The 20741-nt window shown below is 33.9% G+C and overlaps 3 protein-coding genes across 7 annotated transcripts; all 3 read right to left on the reverse strand.

Annotated features, from left to right (window-relative positions):
- Nucleotides 1–1133: 1133 nt before the first annotated feature.
- On the reverse strand, nt 1134–5947 carry LOC137836108 (Mitochondrial transcription termination factor family protein). The gene is made up of 5 exons (XM_068644959.2): nt 3935–5947; nt 3695–3808; nt 3264–3446; nt 2166–2383; nt 1134–1656 (listed from the first exon to the last, which is right to left on the reverse strand). The coding sequence occupies exons 1-5, from the start codon at nt 4910–4912 to the stop codon at nt 1326–1328; spliced, it is 1824 nt and encodes a 607-aa protein (XP_068501060.1). The 5' UTR covers nt 4913–5947; the 3' UTR covers nt 1134–1325.
- Nucleotides 5948–6702: 755 nt separating this feature from the next.
- LOC137836107 (U-box domain-containing protein 34) lies at nt 6703–10855 on the reverse strand. Of its 5 annotated transcripts, none has more exons than XM_090302054.1 (11): nt 10482–10689; nt 10210–10331; nt 9990–10111; nt 9663–9865; nt 9528–9573; nt 9369–9444; nt 9162–9259; nt 8879–8983; nt 8364–8792; nt 7048–7812; nt 6703–6935 (listed from the first exon to the last, which is right to left on the reverse strand). In XM_090302054.1, exons 6-11 carry the CDS (start codon nt 9406–9408, stop codon nt 6858–6860), a joined length of 1515 nt encoding a protein of 504 aa, XP_090158180.1. In that variant the 5' UTR covers nt 9409–9444; nt 9528–9573; nt 9663–9865; nt 9990–10111; nt 10210–10331; nt 10482–10689; the 3' UTR covers nt 6703–6857. The 5 variants fall into 5 exon arrangements, 4 of the variants coding, with proteins under 4 accessions (XP_090158180.1, XP_090158179.1, XP_068501057.1 ...); XM_090302053.1 differs by having other exon boundaries at nt 6703–6947; XR_016520810.1 differs by having other exon boundaries at nt 8343–8792; nt 9162–9444; nt 10482–10848.
- Nucleotides 10856–14091: 3236 nt separating this feature from the next.
- Nucleotides 14092–16920, reverse strand: LOC137836114 (pollen receptor-like kinase 4). The gene is made up of 3 exons (XM_068644965.2): nt 15931–16920; nt 15161–15853; nt 14092–15062 (listed from the first exon to the last, which is right to left on the reverse strand). Exons 1-3 carry the CDS (start codon nt 16673–16675, stop codon nt 14416–14418), a joined length of 2085 nt encoding a protein of 694 aa, XP_068501066.1. The 5' UTR covers nt 16676–16920; the 3' UTR covers nt 14092–14415.
- Nucleotides 16921–20741: the final 3821 nt, after the last annotated feature.

Raw genomic sequence — 20741 nt, forward strand, 5'->3', positions numbered from 1 at the left:
TATATATAAGGAGTTCAATTCTTACCGGTGACATAGAAAAGATTGAGAAATTTGAGGGAAAGGAAACAGGAAAAATATATCATTTTAAATAAAAAAATTATCTTGGAATATTTTTAAAATAAAATGAATAGTATGTTATGTAATAAGAATTACAACTATGATTTTGACATCCTATATTTATTTGAAAACAATGTCTTCGTTTAGTTTGTGATACTTTAAACCAAGCTCATTTCTCTAAAAAAAATCTGCCTTTAATTTTATCAAAATTCAACTAATCACTTAAAAACATGCACAGGTAAATATTCTGAGCAGCTTATTTTACTCGACTAATCTGCCTACTTCCTTGTATTTGAAGAAAGTATTAAATAAGAAAGTATTCGGATTTTGAATTATATAATTTAAAATATACTTTTAAATTCTTTAATCTAAAAATCTTACAGGCAATTTAGTCTTTTTCTAAGACTACGCAGATATGCATGAAGACAGTATTGGTGGAGTAAGAAGAGCCTTTTCAAGAAATGGGTGAGATATCAAACTAAAATAATCATAGCCACGTGCCCCAAAGAATTTAACATGTGCCCATCTCGAACCATAGATTGTTAGTCGTAACGTTGTCTTTTCAATGATGATCATTCAGAAGATTTGTTTTTTATCAATAAATCATACAAGCAAGTTCTGTAAATCCAACTTGTAGACTCTTCATACAAATTTTTTTTTAATCCCACTAAATAAAAAAATTCTTAAACAATCTGTCAAAAATCTAAATTTACCCCAAAATTTTCAATCTGTCAGAAAATCCCTAATCTACCAAAAATCTTAATTTGCCCACAATCTGTTCAAAAATTCTCAAACCCAACCAGCTAAAAAAATCTCAATCTAATTTAAAAATCTCTAACCCTAAACTTAATACGTTCAGTATCCAACGCAAAATCTCAATCTAATTTAAAAATCTCTAACCCTAAACTTAATATGTTCAGTATCCAACTCGCGAGTTTGCGTGAGTTTACTCAAAAACGCGAGTTTACTTACAAATCAACTCATAACCCTTCAATGGTAAATGATGTTCATTCTTGAATGCAAGATTGATGAATAGAGCTAGTCCGTAGCACCTTGCATGGATGATATAATCGTAATTAGACTAATTATGCATCAATTTCTCATTTGATGTTCAATTTTTTGTTAAAAAAAATACTTTTTTTCGTAATTGAAAGAATTTCTATCTCTTTGAAAATAATTACAAGGAACACCCAAAAATCTAACGTGCTAAGCTTGGCTGCAAGGGAAACCTAAAATTACAATACAACTATTGATATTCACAGGCTTCATTACACGGGAGGAGAGACGGGCATCCTTCCAATACCCATAAATTCAGCAGCAAATTCTTCATCATTTTTTCCCAGCATCTCCTTTAAGCTACATTTGATGTCCCTTCTTTTCAACACCCAATATCTTGGCTTTATCTTCTTCTCTAGTGAATAGCTAAAATACCGAGGGTAACTCACCACATCTCTTACTGGCCTCTCCATTGAGTTCACAAGGAATTCTATTTTTGGCTTAAGAACCCCCTCTATACTGTACCCAAGAAGAGGAGAAAATGTACGTACCATAAATGCAATGTCTTCCTCTGAAAGACCTGACTTCATCAAGTACATTATCCTGCAAACATCAACAGATAAAATTACTAGATAATAAACAAAATGACATTGTTTGTATCTTTTTTTTTGTTTTATGTTATCTTTCATGTGATGACACATATGATAGTTGGAACCTAAGATGTCAGACTTGCTCAGATGTCGGGTTTTATTTGAGTTTTATAAATAAAAATGACACCTCAATCACTAGGTGAGAAGCAGGTTCATTTTCACGTTTTTGCTGATGAAATGTGACATTTATGGAGTGGTCATGATACAGTTGAAGCAATTAGGAAATCATTATTTTCTTTTATTTTTCATCAGACAAAACTGAAACTTGCGTCAGAACAATATCATCGTTATATCATTAAAAAATCTAACGCACCACAATTATTTTGAAATAGAATATACTTGCTGCTGGAAAATGACACAAGGTGCATAGTAAATGTATAAACGTTAGTTGGGTAAGAGTAAACAAATATGATACTGAAACAACGGTACAAAATATATAAAATAGATTAGTCAGAGCAATACCTTTGCAGTAAAGTTTTGTCAATGTCAGAAACAAGTAATTCAGGATACTTTCTGATAACCCCAGGAAGGAAAGTCTTACGAACGCCAACCCTACAAAGGAATTCAATCTTCCTTTCTAAAGTTCTTTTAATGCTGGAAGCAAAAATTTCAGGGCAGCGGGCAAGTATTCTTCCAATAGTTTCTTTATCTAAATCCATATTTTGAAACAACGTAACAATCTGCAGACAACAACGAGCAAGAGATTTGAATAGAAAATTTCTGAACATTATTTTCTATAGAACTGGACAGGGTGAAGCATTATATAGACTAAACAGCTTAAATACTTTCCTAAAAAGACTTGTAGTAACAAACAATTATCCTAATTAATTTCTAATAATTACAATAATTATAAAGCAATTAGTGGGTACATTACAACACATCACTTCAGGCTAGAGAATAGAAATTGGAAATCTATTATTTCGAACTTGGCAATAAGGTCATGGAAGGTCATGGAAAATCTTCATAGGTAGTCCTTTCATAAACACATCAGCTAATTGACAAGCTATCTGACAGAAAAATTACTCAAAGGAATGGGCAAAGGAACATTTAGTAGGTTTAGATGATTGTTGTTGTTGAGTCAGTTATGTTTTCCTTTCCTTGCTCAAAGGAACATTGCTCAAATCTTTCAATATACAAGTCATCCAATCAGTTTTTGTTATCATCAAAACATAAGAACATAAGCACAACATATGATATCCTGGTCATCAGACCATCCAATGGTTCATAGACTGTCTAGGGGCTCAACAACTTGATTGCAGAATATTCTACTCTTATGCCCCTTATTATTGATGCAAATACATTTTACTAAAAATGCGATCAATTTTTAATGGTACTTTCTCTTGATAGACTTTCACTAAACCTTGAAGTCATTTGTAATTATATTCTCTAGTTCTACTATTCCTACCTATGATGTTGTTCAGGAAAAGTTGATGCAACTTTCCACTCCTTATACTTTTTAAAGCACTTCAAAGTGGGGAATTCCTTTGCCCTATTCTCTCACTTCTCTCATTATGTCATTTGTTACAAATTAAACACTTGATTGAAGCTAAAAATAAATACCTGTAGAAAGTCTTTGGGCTTCCGTAGTAGTAGTTGAGGACTTCTAGCAATAACCTGATTTAACTTTTTATTCCGAACTCCAAGTTTAGCAAACTGATCTACCATCAACTCCAGCTTGCTAGTTGAACAGCTTAATAGATGAGGGTGGCTTTCAATTGCACGGTCTATCTGTGTCTTTGGAACCTATATTGAAGCCTTCTATTATTAGTTCAGTCCTTCTATAAATTCCTCATTCAGGGTGGTATGGAAGGTTGTTGAACTATTTAAATATAATTAGTTCCATTTCACTATAGAATATGTTTTCATGTAAATTATTGAAAAACAATAATTCAAATAAATGTCCTTAGTTTCCTTTCAGTGATGATAACTAAAGTTACATATGCATCCGAAATCAAATGGATACAAGTAATCATGACAGAACAAAATGGTACCTTGATAGAATACGAAAAAGAAAGGAGCTCCGCATAATTTTCTTGAAAACTTGTCGACAGAAGCCAAGGATATTTTAGCAGCAACTTGGCATAATCTTGATCAGCCACGTTAATCTAGACAATAACATAATATTAATATATTAATTCAAAAGGTAGAAACTGAGATTAACATGATGTGTGGAATAAATTATAAGGCAAAGAGGTAACGGAGAATAGATGGAAGGGACGGTAGGTTGGTACCTGCTTGAAGGTGAGGAGTCTAGCTTGAAGGAGTTGAAGATTCCAGAAGAGAAGAGGAGGAAAAGCCAGTACTATGTTTGAGATGCGAGATGTGGGAATTCCAAAATTGTGGAGAGAATCAAGTATGTGTGTTAAGTGGTTGTCTACGGATAAGTGAAGGAGACGAGGGAAGGATTGGATTAAGAAACAGAAAGCGGAATCTGGGGAAGCTAAGATGTTTAGGCCACCAGGCTTTGCTTGAAGCTTTTCGAAAAAGGAGAAAGTGCGTTGCAAGTCTTCGTCAATTGAAATAGACAAGTGGCGCATCGTGAGGCGAATGTTTCTAATGAGCAACGAAGGGTAGTGATCGTTATCGTTATCAACGGGAGAAAAGAAGAGTTGTTTGATGCGTGTAACCTTGTGTATGAGAGAGGGGAGGGTGTGAGCGGAGAGATATCCGGCGACGTTGATAGACCAAGAGATAGTGAGACCAAGAGTCTCTAAGTAGGCAATTTTCCCCTTGTCTCCCTTTTGAGCGGCAACACGAAGAATCTTGTCCTTGAAGCTCAACCCTGCAAATTCTTTATCTGCCTCCCACCCCCACTCATCCAAATCCCTCACACCTTCCATCAACATCTTCACATACCCCGGGCAATTCCACGCGATGGACAACGATTCCTCCTCTGTCACTCCCAATTCTCCCAGATAACTTGAAATCGCCCTGCGAGCTTCCTGCACTTCCCATTCCCGTTTGGATTCAGATTCAGATTCAGATTCAGAGAGACCCTGTCTCTGTGCCTGTGCCTCCTCCTCCGAACCACAACCACAACGCCAATTTGATCTTCTTCTTCTCGGTTTATCATTACCCACTTCAAATGGCGTGGGAGGATGCGTGGATAGCACGCACTTACTCATCACAAAACAACCCTCAAGCTTGTGTGGCACTGGGAATGGGACTGCAACAGGGACAAACCAATTTGTTTGCATTTTAACCAACATCTTCACATTCAGATAACTACTATACGCATCCCCTTGCTATCCTAAAACCCCCTCAGTATATAAATTCTAATTCTAAACCCTCTGACTGTCACCTTCAAAACCCAACTTCAAATATACTACCATAATTTTCTTATATATCTATACTTATGTATAAACATATTCTCCTCTTAACTTTTTTTTATACAATTTACTTATTGTACCCTTATTTATTAAACATACAATTGTTTTTATGAGATTTGGTTTTGAAAACTAAATTTCTTTTTAAAACTGTACTGCACAGGTGGTTGGTTGGGACTCGGTGTATGGTATAGACAGGTCAGTTTGACTCTTGAGCTAGTAAAGTTGGTCATGTGATTGGGTCTCGTTTTGTTGGTAAGCCCGTTGAAGCGTAATTAAAATAACCTTTTATACGTTGATGTAGGGCTATTAGTAAAAGCCATTTTTTAACTTAGAGGTACATGTTAGGACACATAATAGTTAAGTTACGTAAACATACTTTAACCTAAGTTCGTGTATTTAGGGCATGCGGAGATTAAGGTACATGAATAGTAAAAGATATAAAAGATAACGTTGTATCATGAGTAAGGTGTCCACGTAAGTAGAATATCTCCCTGTTGGTGGCGTCTAAGATGGTGCCCTGCTGACAGGTGGTTGTTCTGTTATTATTTTATGTTCTCCTTAGAGATAAAATTTCTTTATAGCACCTCGAGAGAAGGCGCCCTTGAACAAAAAGGTTTCTTGTTAGGAATGTTTTGAGTTGAGATTAGATTCTTGTGAGAGAAAGTTGTCACAAGGGATAAGCTTTAAAGGGGCTTGAAACCCCAGGTCAAGGTACGTGGTTTCTGAGTCTGAAACTGAATGCTTCTTAAATTTTAGTAAGTCCTCATTAACTTGATCGTCGAAGTGTAATGAACAGGTAGGGGCCCCCTCTGTTTCAACGGAGTCGCGTTCTAGTTCAACAAGATGTAGAACAGATTCCAGAAGAGATCAACCGGAGCTAAAACTTGTCACCAAAATCAACGGAAGAGAAAGTCAACCGGCAAAAACAAAAACTAATATTTTATTAAAAATTAATATCTGTTGGTTGGTTATGTTTTAAGATGTGTATTACATTTTTCTCTTTTGTTTAATTTGTACGATGATAAAAATCTAATGTACATACAAAAATAATTTTGGATTAGTTGAAATTAAAAGCAAAAGATAATATATAAAAAAAATAATATATTGATTAATCAATGTCTTTTTTCTTCTCCTCTCATTTGAGTTATTTTATTTGATATGTGAGATTTTGTATAAGAACCGAATGTGGATGTGTTCATTCTTTCTTTTTGTTATTGTCTTAAAATAAGGAATAAAATGAATTTTTTTTAACAACATCTTGATTTTGTTGAAACCTGATATATTACAACTTTTCTATAATAAAATTAATAAGAAAAAAGAGAAAACAATTGGAGAGTGAAATGAAAATTATAAATAAATTGATAGTCCGTTTTTTCTATTTTATTAATAGTTATAAATTTTGAATTTCTATTGAGTTATAATGTGTGGGGTTTTATTTATAAAAAAAAGAATATTATAAAACCATGTAAAGAAAATCTTTTACAATGTTATTTAAAACTGATCCATTTCATATCTCAAGTGTTTTATTTATTTTTCTTAAATTTTATAATAGGAAAATATTACATAGAAGGAAATTTATTATTTTTCCATATTTTAATGGATTAGATAAGAAAATGAAAAATATAAGTGACGTTGAACAAGAATAGAACAAGAATGAGTCTTGTTGAATGTGTGCATTGTCAACTAGAAACAACTTTTTGTTTATACTTTTTCTCTGACCGAGTTTAGATCCTACATGCATGTACATCGGAAACATCATTTTTACATTACTGCAGAATAAAGCAGTCTCGTCTATATTAATAAATAAATAAATATATACATATATTTAAGGATTTCCTTCTGTGGGCGTTGATGGAGCTGATGAGCCTACGGAATGTACAAAGCGCGGGTCGCTCATCACATCCTGCAACATGACCTCAATAAGGTCATGGAAATCCATGTAAATATTACGAAATTATGATAATTAAATAATTTTTATGTTATATTAGGTGATTTGGGAGCTAGAAAGTAGGAACCTGTTGCACAGAAGTTTCAGTGTGGCAGGGTGAAGGCGCAATGCATCCTAAAATGATGGGCAACGACTGCACTGTCATGTTTTCTTCGGCAAAGTCTCTCAATTTATCAAGCTCTGGCAACACCACTTTGGCAAGGTCTGGCCTGTCTTTTCGCCTGAGTTCCGCACACTTGACTGCCATTTTTGCAAGGCACAGGACTTGTTGAAGAGGCCAATCGGTTACGGATGGGTCCAGCATTTCCTCAAAGGTGTCATTCTCTATAGCCTCTCCAGCACGGTAAGCTAATCCCATTGGAGTTCTGCCTGTCAATAGTTGAAGAAAAATTATTCCAAGAGAGTAAACATCCGACTTCACGCCAAGCATTCCTGTTTGCTGATACTCAGGATCAATATAACAAAATGTTCCAGCTGCTGATGTCATGCAGCATTGTGTTACGTTTTCGGCTACTTGTGGGACAAGCCTTGCCAATCCAACATCGCTTATCTTACTCACATAATTCTGGTCTAGCAAAATGTTGCCTGGTTTCAGATCACGGTGTACAAAAGGTTCAGGCTTGGTCTGATGCAGGAATAGTAGGCCCGTCGCTATCTCAGCAGCAATTCGGAACCTCAGCTGCCAAGACAGAACACTGTTATTCCTTTTTCGAAACAGACAATCTTCTAGGCTTCCATTAGCCATATATTCATAAATCAGTACGCCATACTCCGGACACGCTCCTAGAAGAAGTACCATGTTTGGGTGTCTTATGCAGCTCAGAATGTCAATCTGCACACGCACATTTATATGTTTAGGATTGATTGCAAATACTACTACCACAACATATTTGACTAGTATATGCTATTGGTATACCCCCACAACATAATTCAGTTCCAGGCATTATGAATCAGAACTCAGAACACTATAAAAGTAGAAAGGAGGCTTTAAATTATGCATGCTTTTAGGTTTACCCTTGATATCCAAAATTCTCCTTCTCTTTCTCTACTCCCTTTACGTGTATGTGTCTTTGGAATTGGCTAGATATCATTGGGAAGTGATGGAGGAGTGTCCATCCCAATTTTGGGTTTTAAGAAATGGATTAGAAAAAGGAAAGAAGAAAGAGATGTAACGAGAAGTTCGAGATAGAAAAGAATGATGTGGAAGAGATGCTAGCTGTTCAACTATATGGATATCACTGTTGGGATTTCATCAGATTTTCAAGGTCTCAATCATGCCCATAAAAGGCCAAGCCTAACGTAAACGAGATGAAATGGAAACATGTTATGGAGTCAAATACAAAAAAAGTGGTGTAGAATTACTCATGTCCACTGGTTGATCACCTCTTGCTGAAACTGTGACTTCCCTTGAGCAGCATCTGGACGTAGAACCTTGACAGCGACTGGAGTGTGATCAAGGAAACATTTAAAAACAGGGCCATAACCTCCTTCCCCGATTTTCTGGGATTCAGCAAAGAAGTTCGTAGCTGCTTCAATCTGCTCTATACTGTATCTTCTATATCTTACATCAGTTTGGGTTAGATTGTCCAAAAGCTTCCTCATCTTCTCTGCTTCTTTAAGAGCTTTAACTTCAACACTCGCTCTTCTGTGTGTTTCAATCTCAGCAATTTTCTTCGATGCTTCAGCAGTTTCCATGGCTGCTCTACGTCTCGCTTTCTCTTGCTCTGCAATTGCCAGCGCAGCTTCCTGAGCCAAATGTGCCTCTTCTAATTTGTGTTTTTCCTCCATTCTCCAGTCTTTCAACTCCATTAACTGTAGCAACCAAAATAGTTGTACCAGTTGAAATCCCACTAACACATTTATAGAAAAAGGGACTATATATACTTTTCAGAATATACCTTCTGCTGGGCTGTTAGTGCTTCTCTGCATGCTGCATTGTACATCTCCATCGATTGCTTTACCTCAAGCTTCAGCCTCCTGACATCAGCTTCTGCTTCTTCATCCTAAATTATTTTAGCAAAGGGAAGTTGATACCTTCAATGGTCACGTATCAATGGGCTCACAACAATGATTAAACAATTTTACTTATTTGAAATGTAATATTGATATATAACAAATCAGTAGAAGTGGTGTATAAAGAATAAAGGAAAAACACATGTCCTCGCTAACTCACTCACTCACCATGCTCTGTGATGAATAAGAGAATGATGTTCTACTGCTTTCATGAGAGACAGAAGTATGGGGTGAACTGGGGTCATTGAACCTGAGTCCCAATCGGGCTGATCCAAAATTATGATCTGAACTGTTAGAAACATGCGAAGTTCGGCCTGCCTCAATACAGTCATAAACGGAGGATGAACGACCAGTGCTTGGCCTATTAGAGCTTACAAAAGATATTTCTGTATCTGAGTCTGGGAAGTCCACGCATGATATTCCAGTCGTGCCTCTTCTTGGAAATGGAGACCTGCCTCAACCGAACCGAACCAAGGAAACCATGTTATATTATTATTATGGGTTGGACTTTGAATGGTTTGACTAAAGACTTACTTAAAAGATTCATCGAGCCAGCCCTGAGGTTTGATTGACGTCCCGTCTGCAGATACATACATGATTAAAAGTGCAGGGCAAGAAAGAATTGATAGATGCCGAACAAACTGTATATTATATATGACAGAAACAAACCTCTCGTATTCGCATTTCTGAAGGGTATTTCAGGATGATGTTCCTCCTTGTTCTTTAGATTACGTATGTGGCTCAGAAGTGGGGATGTATGTGCGGCTGGACGAGTAGCATTCCGAACTGACGAGATTTTTCCCTTAGAAACGATAAACACGGTACAAAAGTCCGGCGCCCCCTTTAATATGCTACTTGACGATGACTTAAATCTGCACAAGGAAAAACGAAATTAAGAAAGGTACAATGACTTGCATTCTGTACACAAATATCAAAATTATTCTCCTTTTAAAAATAGTTACGAATGCAATCTTAATTTCAGATACGGAATCCTACCGAATAAACCCACGCCTGGATGTTGCACCAATCACCAAGTTTTCAATTGCAGCATAAGAGACATATTCTGTTATTGCTTTCACATCATCATGGTCTTGAAGAAGGACATCAAGGCATTGTATCTAAGAAAATATTTTTTACAGCAGTAAATCATACCGTGTTATTATCACTAATTTGAGTAAAAAAAAAAAAAAAAAAAAAAACAAAGCGTGAGACCTACATCTTTGCGTGTACAATAGCAGTGGAAAGGGAGAAACAAATCCTTCATAGAGGTATCATGTTGGTATCTATGAGGAGATACGGATGAATTGGTGATGTTACAAATAATGGCCTCGCTACCCCCTGTTGCGATTGAAAAAACAAAACAAATAACAAGTGTTTTATTGGCGTGTAGTTACATAAACCATTTTCACCTTCCCCTAGTTTCTTTAAGAATATTATTATATCGAGAAGAAAACAAGAAATAGCTATGAATAAGAGGAGAGGACTTACTGGAAACAGATGTCCCGTGCAAAACGTGGAGGAGAATAACTGTTTGACCTCTGGCTAGCAGAGAATCAACGGCCCATTTAAGAGCGCACGAGCTTCCTTTATCGTTGTCTATAGCCACGGCCACTATTCCATTGCCGCCTCCTCCTCTTCTAATCCCTGATCCCTTCGAATTTGAGTGCCACATTTCTCTTCCTTCATCTGCCTTCTCATCCTTTTCTATAACCATCCCATTCTATTAAGTAACAAAACCCTTTTCTATAGAAAACTACCATAATTTATGCTCTATCGATCACATTTTTCTTTTCTTATCCTATCCGTTAGAGGTAAACACAAAAAACTACAAAATTAAATTAAATACAAAATCCTTAAAAAGCAAAAGTGCTATCAATAACTTGGGACTACTACCCCTAACTTTTCATAATTTCATCATTTTTATTTTATATGTATGACATATTATGCTAAAGTAATCTCCTTTTATTTAGTGGATTTTTACTTTAGAAATATTAGTATTTAAGTGTCAGTTTTTTTCATCAAAATATTTTATTCTCCTTTTAAAACTTTTCCTTGTAAAATTAATGACATTTTTTTTCTTCTCATTTTTAATAAATACTTTTTTTTTTCACTTTGTATAGCTTTCATTATAAAGACTATTAATTATTTTAGATAAAATATCCTATTATCTTTTTTTTTTCTTTTTAACAATATTTTTTCTTCTAAAATTTTTTATTGTTATCTTTAAAGATGTAAACTATTATGTCTTGTATTCAAATAATTTTATTGGTCTTCTATTTATATCGATTGAATTATAATTTATTGAAAAGCTAAAGACTACTTATTATTTTTTTCAAAAACCTGTCCACTATTTAGTTCTTAAAAGACTTTTTTTTTATGAAATTTAAGTTGTTACTAGTTTTCATTATAAATTAATCGATGTCATACTTACCAACCTAAAAACTATATAGCTATAATCTTACATATATCAATATATTTATTGCTAACAAGTCATGGATTCAAACACGATTCAAGGTTATAGATGGTATGAGTTAATATGGCTTGTATCTGCAGATTATTTCTCACACCATATTTGATGATAAGGGTTTGCATGGATTTGAACGCGCACAGCAGGTGTATGTGTCATGTTGGTATAATACGATAATTTTATCTTGTGTAAATAACTTGAGTTATGTGAAATTTTGAAGCATTCTAAATTGATTCATCTATAATATATTATTTTTTATGATAAAAAAAAATCAGAGTTTGGATCTAGATATTTCCTTTAAAAATAACTCTCTTTCTTGATTATTGTTGTTTTCAATCAAATAAAAAATAAATATGACTATAGATTCTCTAATGATAATGTCTTGGATAGTGTATTTAACATATATCATCTAATACATGAAAAGTCAATAGAATTAGAATATAGATAGGGTTGGTTAAGTCTAATTTGTCTCTCAACAAATTCAATTACAAATTTAATAAAATAAAGTTTAATTTTTTTAAGGCAATTTGAGTTATTAAAAATAATTAATTAAAAAAGGTTGTCTCTTATTGAAGACAAAAAAATTAAAAAGACAAGACAGAAGCAAATTAAAAAGCAGATTGATTCTCAAATTCATTCACAATTGAATTCTTCATCAATTGACACACACATGTCATTCAATTAGCGAATTAATAAAAAAACTTCAATCAATTCATTAAGTTCCTCACCCGCGTTCAAGTGTATACATAGGAGAATTTTAGTCTTTTACCTCTTGAATTAATTAAGCAAGCAAGAGATTGTTAAAAATAAAAGCAAAATAAAGAAGAATTTCAATTAAAGAATAAAATTGAATTATCAACAAGTGTTCAAAAACAATTCCTAATCTGAAATCAAAATTCTACAAGACTAGACCATCCGACACAATTTGTTAGAGAAATTGAAGAGCAAAACTAAATTACCCAGAACCTCATAATTCAATTCGAAATCACAAGAGAATCAATCCAAAAGGTTTATCCTTCCATGTGGAGGCAACACGAAAAGAATTACAAACAAGAAAATAGAAAATTAAGAAAAACGACACAACTAGGTTAGAACATATTCCACTGTGGAGTGTGTTGTGTCTTCTTATATGATTTCTCTTCCTTGTAGATATTGGATTCGAATTCTGTTTTAGATTTTTGTTTCAAATATTCTTTTTATCATATTTATTAGATTTGTTTATCATATTTATTTATCATATGTAGGTTGTGGTAAAACATGTTCCCTAACAACTATACGATGACTAATCAAATGGGTGTTGCTCACTTGATGAAGAGGGTGTACAAGAAGAGGGGGAAGACGATAAGGGGAAGGAGGATGAAGGGGTGGAGGAATGTGGAAGACTTTTTTGTCCGTTAACTAAACTAATAGCTCATGCTGGAATAATGGAATAGGGGATGTTTCCAAGCTCTATGGCTAGATGGCCATGCATTGATGTGGAAACTCCACACCGTGCATTGCCACGTCAGAGCACAAAGCCATCTTATTTTCTGCATTAATCTGGTATCTTGGCTGGGGGAAGGTGTGGTTTTGTTGTTTTGCAGAAAAACTTAATTGTTGCCCAAGGGATATCACTAAGCATAGATGTAGAGGATGAGTTTTTATGATGTTAAGTTACAAATTTTGTATTAGAAACACTAGTCACTATTGGAGCATAACTCGTAGGACTAGAACCCGCTTTGATGCATGACATTACCTTGTGAGGGTTCTCTTTTTTATGATAGGAATCTCTAAGACAACACATCAAATGACTCACATCTTGTTATACAAGTATTTTGAAGCCCCAATTGACAGGTGGGGTTGAGAACAATTCACTAATCTTGTTGAGATTAACTCCTTTTATCAGACCGTGGATGTGTAGTATAGTCTTTTTGTGCAAGAAGTAAATACATGGATGATAGTGTTTTTTTTTAATGGTGATACATGGAGTATTCCTAAAATACTTTTATATATATATATATATATATATATATATATTCAATATATCAATCTCTTTTCATAAATATTTTCAATTGCTCTTAATGAAAGTCTTAAACTAGTTTTAAATAGGACCATCCAACTAAGATTAGAACCAGAGTGACTTACTTTGATACTTCATGCAAGTCATATTTTAGAGTTGGCCTTTGATGTTACTAAGGATGAGTGACCTACTAGTAGGGTTAATTAATATTAACTTTTATAATCTTAACGTGAGTTTAGAATAATAATTTTTATAACTTTTTAAAGAATCTAGTCAAGAGATTCTTCTTGGGAATGACATGAACAATTAGAGAAGAAACACTACATGAATAAATATTATTAACTCGAAAATATTAGGGGCTACACTATACTAGCACTAGATTCTAAAATGATTTCAGTTCCAAAATATATCTTGTATACATAGGCTCTTTTTTATTAGTATGATTTTTTTTGTTATAAACATATTCTCTAGCATAAACAATATACAAAATACATAGTTATTAAAAATAGGTCGACCAATAACAAAGTTAGAACAAATATAAGATAATAAAAAGGAAATTTATCTTATATGTTGAAATATTTTTAGGTGTTCTTGTTAACCGTACTGTGCATATACTTACGAGCAATTGATAATTTTTGTTAATATGTGCATGTGTTGCACAATGACTAGCACTAGAGATTTAAAATTGTTAGATAATGTTTTATACAGAGATAGGTGAAATTAATAAAGGGGTTAACTAATCCTAACTAGTGGACAAAGTAACATTACAAGATGGTTCAGTTAGAGGAATAACAATAAGTGCCTAAGTTATGTTAACAAGAAAACCAGATAGACAGAAGAACTAATTAATTAGTTAAAAATAATTTAAGATTAATTAATAGCATATGTTCATCTTCATGGGGAAAGCCACCTTCCACGCGTACAAATTGGTAGCTTCCAAATAAAGTGAGTGACAATCACACAGCTCTATAAGCATTTCTTTCTGGGGTGATGGGAGAGGAGGAGTATTCTCCAATAATATCATCGTTTTCACTCTCTTTCAAGTCTTCAATTTGCTCAAGAGCTTCCTTGATATCAAGCCTTCTTTCCACATTCTCCTCACAACAACTCAAGCCAATCTTCAAGAGTTTGAGTAATTCAGCTTTACAATTTCCGATTCCTCCCATCTCTACGTCAAACACGTCACTGGTGCGCTTCTCAGTAATCATGGTATTTACCCAACTGGCTATGTCAGAATTAGTATTATGTCTAAGTGTGAGATAGTTTTCAGGGAATTTGCCGGTCAAGATCTCAAGAATCAGAATTCCAAAACTCCACACATCAGTCTTCTTTGTAATGCGCCCAAGTTGAGCATACTCAGGAGATTTGTAAGGCATGATAATTTGTTGGGCATGGTCGATGTTGATGACGGGACTGAGGGCATAATCAGTGAGCTGGGGTTCGAAGGATTTATCCAAAAGCACGTTGGAAGATTTGAGATGACCATGAGGCACAATTACGCTTGGAAGTGCACTGTATAGGTAAGACAAACCCCTAGCTACACCTTTCACGATTTTCAAGCGAGTTGGCCAATCAAGTCCTGGCTTTTGAGAGCTATGATTGCCTGTATGTATGATTAGTAATTACAATAATATTATGTAGCCACGTTGAAAAGTGACAAATGGAATTAAACAAACAAACAAACAAAGTAATAATTATTACCATGAAGATGAGTGGCCAAGCAACCGTTGTGAACAAAGGCAGAGAGTAGAAGCTTTTCTTCCTTTCTGTAATAATAGGCGAGGAGAGGGAGAAGATTGGGATGGCTGAGATTGCCTAGTCTTCTCATGTGCTCGTGGAACTCCTCTCTGGGCACATTGTTCATTTGCTTGTACCTCTTGACAACAACGGCGTAACCGTCTAAAATGACGGCCTTATAGGAGGACCCAAATCCTGCACTTCCTAGAATTTCAGCGGAGGCCTTTAGCAAATCCTGCAAATCAAACCTGGGATCTTGATGCCTCAGGAATGTGAGTTTGCCTTGTTCCCCCCTCCTGGAATGTGAATTTCCATGACCATGACCATGACCTGATGACACCTGCCTAGGACTAGCATCATAGTGATCCGCTAGGCTTTTAGTTTTCACATAAATGGGAGGAACGAGTTTGTTTGAGGCTAGGCCCTGGCCCTGCAACGCCGAGGCCTTATGGCCTTCTGTTGCAGATTGTTCTTGGTGGTGTTGCAGTTGGGATCTTTGAGACCTCAACCGACATATCACCAACACTAAAACCAGGATGGCTAGAACCAGTGCACTCGCCACGAAAGCTAGTAAAGATTTTAGAAGACGCATTTTGGATGGTGTGGCTAACTCTTGGCACTCATTCGTCAGGGGCGCCCCGCATAGTCCTGGGTTCCCTGCAATGCAATATTGATTGATTGATTGAGTTATGAATGAATATGGATGCATAATGAAATGAGAAACATTAAGGTACCGGTAAATGAGGAGGAGCCGAAGGTGATTAGATTGCGCGGAATGGGACCCTCCAAGTCATTGTTAGAAAAATTGATAATCTTCAAAGTATTATTATTATTATGATGTTGAAACTGGGGGATTTGACCTTGAAACTTGTTTGAGTCGAGCCTGAGGACGATTAGAGTAGGCAAGGTGGCAAGAGAGGAAGGAATTTGACCTGTGAACTCATTATTGGCCAAATAGAGTTTCCTCAATTTAAGTAAACCCTTAAATTCATCGTCGGGAATCTGTCCTGAGAAATGGTTATAAGAGAGGTAGAGGGCCTTGAGATTTGGCAGCATCCTGACGCTAGGCAAGGGACCCACAAAGGTGTTGTTCATTAGGCTAACCGAGCGGAGAGCGGGGATTGAAGCCAGAGTCATTATGTCTATGTTTCCTGTTAGGCCCATGTTCTCGAGTCTCAACCCCCAAACCTTGTCCCTCAAACAAAACAGGCCCACCCAGTTCGGAATATTGCCTGAGCAAGGTGGCTTTGAGTTTGTGTTTGAATCCCAACTCTTCAGGGCCCTTGTATTTGTCAACGACTTCTTGAACTTCACCAGCGCCTCCGCATCAGAATACATCGCTTTCGCTGTTGTGCACCAGCATGATGATATTAATATTGATGTCAACACCAATACAACTACGTTACTCTTACCCAAGCTTAACCACAACTTCACAATCATGATTGGTGCGCGCACCACCGAAGCAGAGCGCGCCCCCATTATCACAATCCCAATCACAATCACAATCACAATGATAGGTTTATCATCTTTATCATGCTCCTCATTATTATTACTATTTATTATTTTTATGTACTAATGTTTTTATTACTATACAGCACCATCTTTGATCATTAGTGGCCAAAGGCCAATTTCGATGGAGCTGTTAGGACTAACTCAGAGAGCTAGCAAGAACAGACTCAGCAGAGATGAGGAGGAATAGGCTGAGAATGTGCTAATTTTTTTGCGTCTCATGACAACTTCCTTTTGGTTGTTTTCACAAGTTGAGCTGTTTGGGGAGAGGTCTAAGGAGGTCCTCTGATTTTGTTCCTTCTTTCTTTACAGCCTATGCATTTTAAGATGCCAAACCGTGTTCTTTGCCTTAGAACGTAATTCCATTTTCCATTATTAGACTACATTACAATGCATTTTCAACCAAACCACACATCCTATTCAAAATTTATCATATCCTTTTCTCGGCTCCTCTTTTAAAAAAAAACACCCATTTTAACTACTCCAAATATTAATATTTTTATTCTTATTTTATTTTTTAACTTAAACTACTAATATTATATTAGGAATGACAATGTTGGTCTCGTAACCCGCTACTAAAACATGCGGGACAATCTCACTAATCTAGTCCGCTGATCCACTTTGTCTCGTCCCGCATAATCCACAACTTGCACGAGCCAAAAGTAGGGCGGAGCGGGTTGACTTATGTAAATAAAAAATAATTATTTTGTTTTGTAAGGAAAAAAATCATACCCCATTCACTTATTATTGCAGTTGTGACCTTTATTTTATTTAAAAAAAATGAATTTAATGTACTAAAAAAATGAATGTTTTATTTTAATCATCTAAAGGAGTTAGTATTAAGAGTAACCATGAATTTAGTTTGAAAGAAAGTCTTGTATTTAAAATTTGTTAATAAAAAAATAATATAAAAAAGAGATTTCAATAGGATAATTAAAAAATTAGTTATCTTCATTAAAATATTTTGTAGCAAAACTTTGATAAGATACTGTTATACATTAACATGTGCAATGTTTGTTGGATCCCTTAGTTGGTAGGGTGTTAGAAAACTTGTTTTTGGAGTTTTGTATAAGGGTTGAGACACCCCTTATTTTATTTATTCTTTGCCGATAAAAAAAAACTCTTATACATTAACATACATATATAGGAAAAAATAGATGCAAAGCAAAACTTTAATTATTTTTAGTCAAGCCTTCTAACAACCCTCATACTTGAATTTATAATTTTATCTTAATTGAATGAATTGAACCATGAATAAAATTTTAATTTTTCAGCAGTAGGAATAGTTTTTTTATTATTAATGAAATTTTAATTTAAAAAAAATATTTTTCTTATGTGGATTGATCCGCAGATTATCTCTTACGTGGGGTGGACCAAACGCGGGACGAGTTTATGCAGGGCGGAACACCCGGATTACCACCCCTATATTATATATATATATATATATATATATATATATATATATATATATATATATATATATATATATATATATATATATACCAAAATATCATTTTCCCTTTTGTCCACAAATATTTAAAAGAACAAATCAACGCTAAGTGAAATTTTAAATCTTACTCCAATAAAATGTATCCTTTTTATTTTTTATAAAATACAAAGTTATTTATCCAAGTTTTCATGGTAATTTATTATTGAACTCTAGAATAGAATACACATATATAGATAGTAGTTCATGGTGATGCTAAGTATGGGTTTTATAAATAAATTCACTTTCATGTAATATGCTTTTTTGATAAAAAAAATATCATGTAATATACTTTTTTGATAAAAATTAATATTTATAGTAGAACTTAATTTTTTCTTACCATCTTTATTTAAGAAAATAAGATTAATATAAATTATTTTACTTCTTTATCTTCAAAACTTTAATTTATAGAATTAAAATAAAAAAAGTGATTCCATGTTTTAAATCATTCAAACTTGCTTTCACGTGAATAAATCTAATGTGTATATATAAAAGAATATTTAATTAAATGTGTAAATCTATTGTCAAAATATTTCCGTTTTGCTGTTAGAGATAATTCAATTGGGTAGGTGTTGCCATTTGTGTCCAAAATGTACCATTAATAGTATCCAATTGTTCAATCATACTCTCATTCCTCTTTATCATATTTAATGCTAGTCTTGGTTTCCTTTTGCTTATATACCTATCTTTAATTGATGTTAGTTTTTTTATCAGTAAAAAATTAAATGAATTAAAAGAGAGATACTTCAAGGGTGTCTTAACCCGTATACAAGTAATAAAACACCACGTTTGTGTATAAAACTGTTTGATTTTTGTCTAATCGAATACTCACCCGATTTACCTGAAATTTGTCGCGTTTTGTCCCAAATTGTGTTGAAATTCTTACATCGAATTTCAAAAACAATTTCTTCCGAAATTTTTTTTTAGAAGTTTGAGCACTTAAAGACTTTCCTCTTGCCCGTTTTGTGAAATTTTGCCATAATTTTTGCGATTTTATTCTGAGTTCATATTACGTTGAAATTTTTTGAGAAAATATTGACACAAAGACTTTCATATGTTGTTTGTGTTCAAGGGGAAACGTCCAAAAACAAAACATAAAAAAATAGATATGATAGAAAAACCAGAATGTTTTGTTTTAGAAAAAACAAGTTTTTCAGTCGGTTTGAGACTTATTACGCCTTATTACTTGAGAGTTTTTATATAAAAAATTTACCAGAGATTCTTTTTGTGTGTATTGAGTTGTGGCTAACATTTGAACCTCAAATTCATTCCACCAGATTTACATTAAATGTTTTATTCATTATTGTCAAGCCTGATTTATGTGTGAAATTATTTAATTTTTGTCTAACTGGATACTCACTGTTTGACTTAAAATTTATCATGTTTTGTCCTAAATTCTGTAGAAATTCTTGTATAGTATTTCTAGAAAAAGGTCATCCAGATTGATTATGCATGGAGGATTACATAATAATGTTGGATGTTAAACAAAATTAGCTTCTGCAGGCAGCGATAACACTGGGCACCCTAAACATGATAGTTAATGCTGGTATTTGTGGTGGTGGGATTGTTTGGCATGAATATTCAGATTAATCTCTTTGATGGAAAACCTCGTCAATTTTGGGCCACAACCTGGGGTACTTTGGGATGATTTATGATAATATTCCTTGTATGTTACTGGTGGGGGAAGAACATATATTTTTGTCTTTGAATAGAGCCTAGTTACTTGTAATCACTTTACTGATTTATTTGCTAGAATGCAAATAATGAAGATATTATTTGAATTGTGAGGTAATATAAATCATAAAAATATTATTTAGATGTTATATATATATATACATATTTGTTATCTAATATATAATAATAATAAAAATAAAAATACAGATAGACATAGCCACCCTTATGTTATCGCTAGTTTATTATAATTTCTTTTGTTAAAAATATTACAATTTGAAGTTCACATATTCATGGACCATGTCAGCATAAGCCCACAAGTTTAATAGGTGAAATCTAAAATTATGTTATACAAAATTTTAAAATAATCTATTCATAATGAAATATGTGGTCAATTTATTTTAAAATAAACCCACCCTCAAAAATTATTTTATGATATAAAATTTATATTTATGGTCAATTTAAAAGTATTTTTTCACGTCAAATCATAGGATTTAACCATAAATTGTTTGAAAAATTAAAATTTAATTTAACCATATATATTCATAAACATTAAAATTTTATTTTATCCAAAAATTCATTTTCAATTATATTAGGAAATTAAAATTAGCAACAGACAAGTAAATTATTTAATAGAAAATTAAAACAAAGAGAGACAATTCGGACTTTTTCATGCTAAATTGTTAGGGTTTATGGTTTCTCATATAAATTTCCAATATTTTCGTATCAGAACCACAGAGCTAAGGATTTCGGCTGTTACTCATCAACAAGGTCTCCTCTCTCGTCCTCTCTGTGACCTAATTTTTGTTCTCTCTGAGACCTAATTTTCGTTCTCTCTCACATCCTTTGAGTATTGACGTGTTTGAACAACCTCTGATT

The sequence above is a fragment of the Phaseolus vulgaris genome, chromosome 5 (genome assembly GCF_051622355.1).
Source record: "Phaseolus vulgaris cultivar YP4 chromosome 5, ASM5162235v1, whole genome shotgun sequence".
Taxonomy (NCBI): Eukaryota; Viridiplantae; Streptophyta; class Magnoliopsida; order Fabales; family Fabaceae; genus Phaseolus; species Phaseolus vulgaris.